The sequence below is a fragment of the Neolamprologus multifasciatus genome, chromosome 18 (assembly GCF_963576455.1).
Source record: "Neolamprologus multifasciatus chromosome 18, fNeoMul1.2, whole genome shotgun sequence".
Classification (NCBI taxonomy): Eukaryota; Metazoa; Chordata; class Actinopteri; order Cichliformes; family Cichlidae; genus Neolamprologus; species Neolamprologus multifasciatus.
In genome coordinates, this window is record NC_140456.1 from 28,628,214 (window position 1) to 28,640,712 (window position 12,499).

General features: G+C 39.6%; 1 protein-coding gene across 1 annotated transcript; it reads right to left on the reverse strand.

Annotated features, from left to right (window-relative positions):
* Positions 1–3,184: 3,184 nt before the first annotated feature.
* oxsr1a (oxidative stress responsive kinase 1a) lies at positions 3,185–11,409 on the reverse strand. Its single transcript, XM_085141898.1, has 17 exons — positions 11,181–11,409; positions 10,178–10,290; positions 9,092–9,200; positions 8,085–8,226; positions 7,296–7,351; positions 7,084–7,193; positions 6,859–6,960; positions 6,536–6,669; positions 6,353–6,401; positions 6,183–6,248; positions 5,875–5,997; positions 5,335–5,370; positions 5,041–5,184; positions 4,506–4,608; positions 4,341–4,409; positions 3,598–3,662; positions 3,185–3,431 (listed from the first exon to the last, which is right to left on the reverse strand). Exons 1-17 carry the CDS (start codon positions 11,248–11,250, stop codon positions 3,357–3,359), a joined length of 1,566 nt encoding a protein of 521 aa, XP_084998024.1. The 5' UTR covers positions 11,251–11,409; the 3' UTR covers positions 3,185–3,356.
* Positions 11,410–12,499: the final 1,090 nt, after the last annotated feature.

Below are 12,499 nucleotides of genomic sequence, written 5' to 3' on the forward strand. Positions count from 1 at the left end.
CTGGATAAAATGAAAACTACAATACAAAACTTCATGTAACCAAAAAGAGTAAGCGTTTGAAAGAGACCAGCTTTCACATTTAAAGAATTGAAGAAAACAAAACAAAAAAAAAGCTGGAAAGAAAGAAAATTTCATTTTACTTAAAAATAAATAAAATAAATAAAAAATGCTGGGAGCTTTTCCAATCAGAATTAGGTGTCTGACGGCACCATTGTGCCAATCTCATTTTGCTTATACAAGACATGCTCTATAAATTCTCTATAGGCTCTTGTTCATGTGTTTATCTGTTTATTTAATCATTTCTATTAGTGTTGTTTCAGTCATTACATTATATGAAACATAATATGGCAATGTCTAAATTGGTGTGTGAAACAGGGGTGTAGGAACTCGTCCCCTCCCCCCACTCATTGTTAACAGTTCTATTTTGGTGGGTGTGACTGCATGAAAACCCAGTGCTACTAAAAGACAGGACACTTTAAATAAAAGCATCAACACTCATTGAATACCATCATGTAACTTTATTCAACAACTAAAATTAAAAAAACAAAAAAACAATCAGCTTGCATGTGCTGAAATTTACTGACAATGTATCAAACTGGTAAATCACCATTGCTCTCATCACAAATACTCTTCAAACTAAGCATGGGTGGATATACACATTTTATGATTAAGCGTATATTTTTTTAAAAAATATAGGTACTGATCTGTAAAACAAAGTTCATACATACTTGCCAATCAATTGATTAAAAATAATACTAATCACTGAGCGCCCTCATAAGAGGCAGAATGACTTTTTAAAAGTAAACGATAAGGAAGATGTTTAGAAAGTCTTTGATAAGCAACCATTTAATGACCAAATCACACACACACAGAGGGTAGGGTAACCTGTGCCACTCATCATCTAGTTAAAATTATCAATCAGCCTGTAACTGGCTTCCGTGAGGAAACACTACATATCATGACATCAAAGCAGAGTGTGACTTCAAGCCCAATGTAATTAAAAAAAATCTGCATGTTAACATATGAACCAACTGAATAATCCACACATGATTAGTGATGCTCCGGCAAAGGCCAACAGTGGAAAACACTACAAAACAAACTGAATTCTGCGTGCTGAACATGATGAGTCTCAATCTGTTTGCCTTTAATCAATATTTACAAGTAATATGTTCCTTTAATCTGACATGTACACTTCAACAGTCAATGCAACGACATCATTACATACAAACCTCATGTTTGTGCAACAGTGCGTGGAGTTGCCATCATATGTACAGTTACAACATGTTAACATACACCATTTACATCAGTCCTTGAACTAAGAGCTGTGTCAGCCCTCTGCACATGGTACAAAACCACCACAGAGCTACACTGGGAGTGATGAGTGACTTGGTGTTCATAAAGCAAAGACACTACAGTACTGAAACAACCTGCCCAGTGACGACAAAAGCTTCCAATGATTTTTAAAAGGTTTAAAAGGCTTTAAAGAAATTTGTGGGGGGAAAAAACAAAACAAAAACAAACCAAGATAATGCTGTCATTGATTTATTGTGTTTTGGCAAATGAGTAAGACTCAAAATACGAGTGTAGGGAAGTAGAAAGAATCTGCAAAATAACTGAGCAAAGCTGCAATTATTTACATCACAAGTGTGTATTATTAAAACATTTTTAACATCGTCATTACCAGTATTATGGTGACACCTTCACCGCACATTCTAACATGTTTTTAACAAGTGTATCAACCATGCTCATCTTCTCAGTGTGTTTGTGATGAGTGTTCGTGTTAAAACATTAAGTACCAGACAAACTGAAATTTGGACCAGATAGTGAAACAAGAGGAAAAGACCGGGAGCAAAGCGGACAAGGAGTCCTTAATACCTGTGCCAAATTTAGTGACAAAACAAGAATGCCAAGCAGCTGCTTTGTAAACTCTCGTGCCAATCGAGTTGATGCCAAAACATTTGACCAAGAAAATAAAAACTTTGAGGACCACGAGTGTGTACAGAATATATAAGTATATACATGTAGTAAATTTCATGCCAGCCACTGATGAAGCAGCAATGCCATCAATCAGTGCTTGAAAGCAGAATCCCATTCATCTCCACTGTACTGGGGTGGAGGCAAATAAGCCAATAGCTATCTGCATGGCTAGCTGTCTTCCCCTTCTAAGCTTCATACGAGTATGCACACCATTACAGAAGTTCATCAGCACTCCAGCATCTGGGACTTGTAAGAGCTGTTAAATCAGCTATTGTGAGATTCGATGACAACTTAAAGGGGAATTAAAAAAAAAAAAAAGAAGCAGTCATTACCCGTGTCTGTGGATATGAATGTTAAATCTTACAATGGGCTCTTAGCGATGTTAGTTTGGCTGGTTGACTCGTTATGAACTCCTTATGAGGTACAAAAAAAAGAAAGAAAATGTATCCAACAGAAATTAAATGATTAGTAACCAGTGACCACATACCGTGAAAAGAAAACAGCTATTGCATAGTACAAGAATATCAGGCATTCCCTCAACCTGTGAAAATAATGTGTCTTTAATACCTTGGGATAAATGCCAACTGACCGAGTGTGGCACTGTGAGTGTTGGTGTGGGACAGAGGGGCTACAGTTGATTTAAGCAGTGCAGTTAGAGCTTAAAATCCTTGGTTATGTTTTGACAAAACCACCACAGATGCTGCGGAGGAGAGAACTGATCACACTGCCTCGGGCTGGATCCTTTTTGACATAATAGGTAAAAGTTCATCAAAATTTATGGACTTTCATAAAAAACAAAAAACCTATGCTACGACATATCTGTATCGATATTACGGGGGTTTTCTTAGGCGTACATGTGAAATACACAGAGTACACAAACTACCACCAGTTACACTGGTAAGGTCTAAAGTAACTAAGGCTGAACTTGCTTTTTAATTTCAATGTATCATAAAGTGCCACACAAAGGTGGCACGACACTTCAGAGTTTTGTGGCACAGTTAATTGTTTGCTTTTTTTTTATAAAACAATAAAAGGCAATCGTTTCCAGTACTGGCAGGAGACGGCTTGGATTGTGCTTGTGTATGAAGACAAAGAATGGAAACCGAAAGAAAATAGGAACTGATATCTGATTGCATCTCTTCCCCCTCGTATAAGCGCACTGTAAACTTTTCAAGAGTGACTCCTGTGATGAACTGAACCCCCTCAATGTGGTCCTCGTGCATGCTGCAGTAGTGTTACACTCCTACCAGGCTTATGCCTCCTTCTCTTCATCATTTCCTCCTCCTCCTCCCTTTGGCAGAAGTGGTTTTTGGAATTGACTACAATGCAGCTGTGCCATACCATTTATTTCTGTCCTTTGTATCTGCCTCTGGTTGGACTTAACTGATACTGAGCTGCGCAAATCCAATGAGTTTAATATCATCGGGAATTTCAGACTCTTCCACTCCAGACGCCTGGAAAAAGAAAAAGAAAAAAAAAAATCACTAACTGTTGTTACTAAATATTTGAGAAGAAATACTGATCCCATACATACAAACTGTGATAATCAATGAATATGCGACATATCTGTACCAGAAAGTCACAGCATTACTTCATAAATAACTCAGTTTGTGTGCTCACCAGTTTAAAGGTCACATTTTTGTTACTGTGTGGATCGTCAACAATCTTTTGCAAATTGGCAGCAACTGTAAAGACAGGAAAGTTAGAAAGCTGTGAGCAGACTAAGGCTACATTCACACTGCAGACCTCAGTGCTCAATTCTGATTTATTGCTCAGCTCAGATTTTCCTTAAGGATGTGGCTAATGTCCTTTACCCATGTGTGCAAAGGAACAGCAAACACATCATACAGATCATTCTGCTGCATCGAAGGAAACACACGTGGGTCGCCGGAACCAGCTTTCACAATTTAATTTGGATGTGTAATAGAAGCCTATGAAGTTGTGAGAAGATGACAACGATGACGAGCATAAAGACAAACACCCTACAAATGTTAACGTCGTTTGTGATTAATGGAAGTAGTTAGATTGTTTCCTAAATGCTGATTTTATTGAAAAGACCCAAAAGGATGTGAGCAACCGATCTGGAACAATATGAAAAAACTCAACAGATTTGCATTCTGCACTGTGAACTTTGCATCCAGCTGCTGGGATGCACTAAACCTAACCTGAGAACTCAACACTGAGGCTGCAAGAAGCTTTACAATACTGATGAGCATTAAAACGCTTTCAGTTAATTGCAAGACTTGATACCATGTTTAAAGAAAGAATTGAAAGAATTGAATACAAAACAATCAGAAATATTGACATATTATCTTAGCAATAGCAATAATATCACAACATGCAGGGCTCTCTGTCGTACTCACCAATGACTAAGTCCCTTCCATCAACCAGACCAGCTGAGACCAACTCCTGAGAAACTCCATCAGCAGAGTCTGAGGACACGAGTGAAAAGATAAACCACAAACAGAGTTCAGAGACTAGAGTGGAAGAGCATGAGAGAGAAGAAATAGCTTTGTGAATATTTCTACCTCTGCCAGGCATGAACTCAAATCTGATGTCATTGAGCTCCTTCTTGGAATTCCTCAATCTCAGGACGAGACTGATGGGAACGTTGGATGAGGCAGCTGGATCCTATCGAAGGAAAATAGTAAAGGACTTACGTTTGGGAACACGTCTTTGTTCTCGAGTTATCGCATTCACAAGCTTGGGTGTCCACATCACTCGCACAGCAGGGGGACTACAATTCCCCATCCAAAACTGTGCTTAAAATGCATTTGGTCTGGAGAAAACTCCACCACGTATCTTTAAAACGCATGTAATGCCAAACAAAATGGGATTTACGGTCACAAAACAAGATACCAGTGAAAATATCAAAAACAGCAGGGGTGAGTTGGGGGAAACAAAACAACCTATGCTTCTAACAGGGAACTTATTCTTGAGAATTTAAGTGTAATTACTTCATGAACGAGTACTGTTGTGGATGCCTTCCCCACAAATACGCCACCAAAAATTCATTTGTCATTTCCCAAAAACTCTGTGTGTAACTTTTTAGGTAACTGTTACCTGAACAGCAGGCCCGTGTGAAGGGCTCGCTGTCTGAACGGGAGCCTGTGGTGCTTCTCCTGTTGCACCTGCATCTGCAGATCTCTCATGTGCCACGCCAGGTGGCTGCAGATGTGCACTGGAGCCATCTGCTGGTGGGAAAAGCTACGAAACACCAATTTCAAAATTAATCAGTAGTCAATTTTACATAAATGCAAATCAAATGAGACAAATAAGACAGTCATGCAGATTGCTCTATAAAACCGTTACAATAAATCAAGATTTGCAGGTCATGTCCACTACGAGAGGACTTACCTCCATATTCTGGGGCCCGTCCTTCACTCTTGGTGACTGCAGAATGGACATGACAGATTATCAGGATTAAACACATGCAATTCTCCAAAAATGCCCCATGGACACATGCCATTTAGCATGAATTGTGATATGCCAATTATAATTCCAACTCCTTTTATTATTATTTTTTTTTTCATTTGTCATTTTGGGGGGTAAAAATCTGAATCAGTAATTAGATTTAAAAAAAAAACAACACAAACTACAGTTCTACACAATAATTGCATCTTTACTTGCTGAAAGTTGGAACACTATGGACTAAGAAAACCCCGCTATTCTTAGGTCGAATAAAGTTCTGAAATCTGGAGTTTCTGAGCTCTAATCTCAACATGAATTAAGTAAGCAGAGGAGCTCACTAGTACTACATTCCTGCTTGGCTAAACATATGCTCAAACTAACAGTAAAGCAGCACCATCTGCTGGCCAAAGGACGCTGTGCACTGAGAAATAGCAGCCGTATAAAATAACCTGGACTATCAGATGGTGCAGGCATGCAGGGCCTTACCCGCAGAGCTGCTACAGCAGCTTTGCCCTCCTCGCTCTCCTCATCCAGCTCGTCATCGCTCCACTCCCAGCCACCATCCTCCGTTTTGTGGAGACGGCCGCTTGAGCCAGGCACACGACGCACCTACACAGCGCAGTGAAGAGAAGCAACAGTGACTCATTCGTCCTCTCTAGGAATTTCCCAGCAATCATTAGGCAGAGCGTTAGGAAAACTGGGACACGCCCTGGACGAGACAGCACACCTTGTCTTGAGAGCAATGCACAGAAATACTAGTGAGCGTGGATTCAGTGCTTGAGTAAATTATGTACCTTTTTAGATCGCTCTGTTATTGTTGGACCCTTATACAGGAGCTTCTCATGTAGGAACTCATTGTTCTGGAACACAAAGGCAACCATTTCTTACAGGATCTATAAATACTCTCTTTGAAACCTACAGCAATATTTTCAGCTTATTTTTATATCAGTGATGCATGGCTCACCTTGGCTTTTGTGAAGAATTTGTGCTTCAGCAACTCTGCAGCAGTTGGCCTAAATAGGAAAGAAACACAAGGCTTTTCATTATATTTGTTCAGCAACACTGGAATCTAATAAGCAGAAAAAAATAGCACAAATGGGGTCTGGAAGTTTGCTCAAAAAAAAAAAAAAAAGTTTTGCAGAGTAACCTTTTTTCAGGATCTTTCTGTAAACACAGACACAGCATCTTCCTGAACGATTTTCCGTACTTCTTCACCATTTCCTTATCTGTAATACCCGTCTCCAGGCAGGGAGGGTCGTTTTGCAAGGTCAGCATCAACACCTACAGACAGACAGAGATCAATCTGAGCTGGTGAACAGACTAAAAAGTGAAGATATCCTTACAATGGTGACGTTAAATGCAGTTTACACAGAATCAAACCTCTCCACGCTATAAATGGTCTGAGCTTTGAGCTTTTTACCGTGGAACAAAGAAGCTGTTTGGATCACTTTAAACTCTGCACATATTTACCTTCATCGGTGGGTATTTGTGATATGGTGCTGCCCCAGTGGCCAGTTCAATAGCAGTTATCCCAAAACTCCAGATGTCAGCTTTGAAGTCATAGCCACGGACCTGCAGATTGAAAACAGAGCTGAGTGAACAAAGCGCTCGAGTTGTCCTTTTATATCCAAGCTTGAAGCACTGCAGAGAAACTGGAGAGGGAAAGAAAAGGGATAAAGCAAGCGAGGCTTATACCTGCTCCATGACTTCTGGGGCCATCCAGCACGGCGTCCCCACAAACGTCTTCCGAACCTTGTTCCTCGTCATGTCTCCACCTGTTGCTAGAAAGGCACTCACACCAAAGTCTGGTGTTTTGAGTGCATGAAACACAACAAATAGGAGATGATGAAAAACTGCCTCAAGTGCCACAAACCACAGTAAATGCAGACAAAGCAGAAACACTTTACCAGCTATCTGCACAGAGCCATCATCCCCGAGAAGAATATTTCCAGCCTTTAGATCACTGTGCATGAAGCAAAGGAGGATTAAACCACAGACTACAATTAGAAGGCCACAAATGGTGGCTGTGCTCCGACACAGATGTGGCTCGGCTCCAGAAATGAACAACACTGAATATTTTACTATTCCACAGAAACACGATAAAGCTTCACCTTTGATCAGGTTCATTTTAATCCACCTGTTTTCTGTTTGTGTGCTTTACACCCAGTGGAAATATGCGCAAACAACTTGAATGGGTCACCCTGAGCCCAGCCTCGCCGCTCCCATTATTTTGTGTACTCACATACGGTTTAGTCACATTAATGATGAAATCATTAATGACTGAATAATCATTCACTCTTAAAATATCAGAAAATCTAATCTCTCATGATTATTATTATTAGATTTATCTAATTAAATACATAATAGATTGCTGGAAATGCTCCTTTGACATTATTTTTTGTGTGAGTGGGACTGTTAATTTACAACAAGTACAGTTGTCACACAACCAGGATACAGAGGCCTTTCTTTTCACTGGTGGTCCACAGTGTTCCTGGGAGGAACTTTTATGTAAAACAAACCTCCTCAATTATGCAGCTTCACTGTATTAAATATTGAAGGAGTGAAGTCTAGTTCAAACCGCACACTCATATGCAGAGATGAAAGGCCCAGAGCCTGACTGAGTTGAGATGGCAGTGGACGATGGGACATGTGAGCTACAGAGAGTGCAAACACTGTGTACAGTAATCACAACCTACCGATGAATCTGCCCGTTTTTGTGGAGGTACTCGAGCCCCTCCAAGACTTCTTTCAGAATGGTGGCAATGCAGGCCTCATCCAACACACCGGTCTTATGCTCGCCGCGTGAGATGATGTGCTTGATGATGTCCAGCACCGAGCCTGCGAAAGAGCGAGTGAGCGAGCGAGGAAGAGGGAAAGACAGGCAGAGGCTTGTCACAAGACATGCTCGCAGCACATGGAGAGAGTTTCCAAGATGGCAGTTGGTTAAAAGAACATCAAGTGGAATTCAACCGAGGCTTATACTGTAAACAAACCCCGCAGCTGTGCCCTGTTCCCAAACTAAACAAAATACAACCTGCCAGAACCCTGCAGAGTACAGCAGCAACATGCACAACCACCAGTGGAATAAAGTAGTGGCAAATTTGTTGCCACTTGGTGGAATAGATGTGCAAACATTTACATATGCAAAAGACAACAGTGGCAAAAACTGTAGACAGTAAATTCCCTGACAACATAGTGCAATATGAAATTATGAACTTGTACAAAAGAGGGCGTAACCTCGATGGGTAAACCATCAATCAGTCGGTTAAAGCTGGATTTAGACTCCACACAGAAGCACATATTTTAGCAAAAATATGAACAAAATAAGACTGACAGCCGGTCTGCACACAGACTTACTCATCATTACTATCAACACAGTGTGGTATAACATTGCTACAATCTCCCTCTCTATGCTAAATGATGGAGCATGTGTTCTGCAGAAAAGATGCAGAACACATTAAGGTTTAAACAGAGTGTTAAATCAGTAAAATCAGTAGTGGATATATCACATAAGTGTGTTCTCACAGAAATGATCGTGAAATTAAAGAAGCCCATAAAATAAATCTCAAGAACTGGTTTTGTGGGAAGTTAATCTCAATATTCATTCTAAGTTCAAACTTGAGCTTATTAGTAATACAAGAAGACAGGTTAGCCAAGAGCAGGTCAAATTAGGAACAGGTTTCATCAGTGTAACAACACTTACCACCACTGAGCAGCTTCATCACCAGCCACAGCTCATCCTTCACCACAAAGGAGGTATAATAAGACACAATGTTTGGATGGTGGCACTGGCTCATAGCCTGAATCTCTTTCTGCACACAGAAGAAAAATGTGGGATAAAAGGTCACCCAGGAAGCATCAACTGTGGCCTATCAAGCCAAGCACAAACTGAATCTTTAAGTTAAACTTAAAAAGACAAACTCGATCTCAGTCACAGGATTTGATCTTTTTGAATATTTAATGAGAGCTGGCTCAAGTGAGATGGAAATGCAATAGCTTAATGTGTGCTCTTCCTCAAAGACAAAATCTCCCCTATTAAAAAAAGCAAAACCTGAAAACTTCAGCTTCAACATTATTACAAAACCACCAAGCAAAGACATTTTTAACCCAGCATTTAGAGATAAGAGGATTCAGGAGCTTGACATTATATAAGAACTGAGTAGGATAATAGTGAAATCAAATCAAATATTTACAGCAGACAGCATACACTGCTATGATGGTCCTTAAGAAGAAATAATCAACTGGGGATAAAAATGAAAAGACTGCGGCAGAGCCATGTAATCTCTGGTGTTTTACTCCAACATCTCATGATTATGGTCTTTAAGTTCAACAAAATAAATGCTCTAAAACACTTTAAAGTGGTTGACAAAGGTCCTAAGATGCATAATGTGTGACAGATCCAGCTGATAAAATGTTGAGAGTCTATTTAAGATCCTGGATGAATTCTTACTTTAAGGTAAGTGATTAATCCAACAAGCAAACCTGTTACATGGCACTAACAGCTTTTACTGGAGTTTGCACTACTGCTATTGATTCAGTAAATATAAATCAATAGCAATAGTGAGGTATTGACTTATGACGTACTGAACTCACTGGATTAAACTAAAGCTAACTTTCACTGATTATTTTTGTCTATTATTCCTCCTCTCAAAGGAATGTTATTATATACATCTTTCCAACTTTTTCTCAGATAACTGCTTAATCAATCTCTCGTGCGGATTGTATGGAAAACATTCTCAACAAAACACAAACATGAATTTCTGCACCACCTTCCGCTGTAGTTTCTTACCAGAAGCTCATCCATGCTAGTCTGACACTTTTCCAGGTTGATTCGTTTGATGGCCACCTTCTCCTTTCTCGGCTTGCAGTAAGCTGCCTGGACAACTGCAGTGGCTCCACTTCCTGAAGAGACCAATAAAAAAATAGTCCAGCTATCCCACTGTGGAGCGGTCTCTGATACTCAGTCAGCATATGACCACTGTACTGGGTCTTACAAGTACAGAGTAAAGACATGTTTCTCACACTGGAGACTAGTCTCTCTCTGTAGACTGTAGTCCTTGTTGCTCTTTAAAAAAAAGAGTAACGGACATAACAAAGCTACATTCAGTGCACACGTTTTTGGAAACTTTTAATCATTTTTTAGTTATACTTAATTCTCACTGTAAATATGTTTCTTCATCTTTGTTTTTGTTTTGGGTTTTTTTTTTTTTTTGCATATATTGATCTTTGTGTTCTTATTCATGTTCTTAACCGGGACCTGAGTGCAAATTTAGTTTCACCTCATGTGAATACATGCCAATAAAAGCCTTGAATAAAGTCATTAACTGTAAGAAGCAGGATCAAGCCAAATTCAACAGCGTTGTGAAAATGACCCTAACTCTCTAACTCTTCTGATCAAAGTCATGTTCCAGTTATTTGAACTTGTGTAAAGTATGACTGGTTCACTACATGCCATATCACACCTTGGGCAAAAGAGCACCACCCATTCTAACAACGGACGAATCTGGACGTACTTAAAGCTAAACTGCTTTAGCTAGCCGTTTAGCTTCGTGCCGGATAGCAGGAATATAACCTTACTTTATGTCTCCTGCTAGCAGAGACAGTTAATCAGTTTGCCCTTCTACGGGAAAACTTCTGAGCTGTTAGCGTTACTGCAGTGTAGCTATGGGTCGTAATTGTACTTCTGCTAGCTGCAGACATACAATGCTACTTGGCTAATAGCAGCTGACAGCCGACGACAGTGTAAGCCAGGGAAGGCTACAATGCTAACATTAGCAAGCTAAGCTTCTCACCTATCACCTCATTGAGTTCATAGTCATCCTTGTCGATGGACCAGGGCTGAGAGGACTGGTCATCTGCCATGGTCGTGGTTTAAATGGTATAAACAGCGCTTCTGAATTTAAAAAGAGACGCCTGTTTGATGTTAGCTTTGTGATTACTCCATTCGATGAAGCTTGCTACTGCTCCGCTGACAACTCCTGCTGCCGCTCCTGTCAACACAACTTTACGCGCGACTGACGAATGCCGTGACGTATGAAGAGAGAGGAGGGACGAAGAAGGCGCCATCTTGAGTGGGGCAAACTATAAAACTTTAAGGACGTTTAGTTAAACAAAGGCAAAGGGTATAGTTTTCTTTGATAGATTTTAAGTGAAAATGGGTTTAGTATGCTTACGGATATTATAGTTCTTTCATTCAATTTTACCCGCACATTCAGAATAGTTTTCAGTTATGAGCGGCAGGGGGTGCTAATGAGGGGAATGTGACTCACTCCCATTGTCGTGATGAAGTCGCGACAAATAGCGGAACGTAGGGTGTGTTTTGTTTCGTTGTTTAGGTTACTTGAGTAATTTATGTTACTTCAGTGAAATACGGTGCAGTAAAAAGTGTTTTTTTTCTTACTTTAAAAAGTTGTATCAAGTTGTTCCACCAAACTGTGCTAATAACTCCTAAAGAACTGACCATGTTTTTTCCTAAAACGCTGGACTGACTCAGCAAAAAGCCATTAAATAAACCCGCCAAAACACAATAACATCACAAATGACTCAAATAAATTTAAGCTGTTACTTGGGGAACAACTTTACATATCTTCTTTAAGTAAATTAAAAAGAATTTAGCATGCCACTGAACCTTGGTGAGAAGATAATCCCATCTCATAATTTATACAAAAGCACCATTCTGTTAATGACAACAGTTTACTGTATGTGCTGTTTCCATTTCTATAACCTGCTATATTTTGAATTTTCAATAACAGCTCACAGTTAAAGTATTACACAACTGGAGAGGGAAACATGATTTATATAAGCCATGTAAATTCAGATAATTATTGTATTAACTTTTTACGAATGTCTATTTGTGTATTGCCAACCTAGGATTATAATGCCTTTTTTTAACTTCAGTTCACAGAAATCCTAAACAGGGAGGAGACAATGAGTTCCTCTTGCTCATCTCTCTAGCAGTAAATTAATAATAATAGGATTTATTCCACTTTATTGGCTACATCTTTGTTTTTAATTTGACCTGCATCGAACAACACAGTAAGAGCACACTGGGTTGAAGTAAGATGCACATTTTGTAGTCCATTGTCTCGATATTGTAGTCTAAACAAAGCAC

Bases quoted from the DNA above. Each gene is read 5' to 3' on its own strand.
- oxsr1a (XM_085141898.1), bottom strand. From the start codon at position 11,250: ATGGCAGATGACCAGTCCTCTCAGCCCTGGTCCATCGACAAGGATGAC. The intron at 7,194-7,295 runs GTAAAGTGTTTC...TCAAAACACCAG, and splicing joins TGGCTCTGTGCAGATAGCTG to ACTTTGGTGTGAGTGCCTTT. The intron at 4,609-5,040 runs GTAACAGTTACC...TTCCTTCGATAG, and splicing joins CACACGGGCCTGCTGTTCAG to GATCCAGCTGCCTCATCCAA.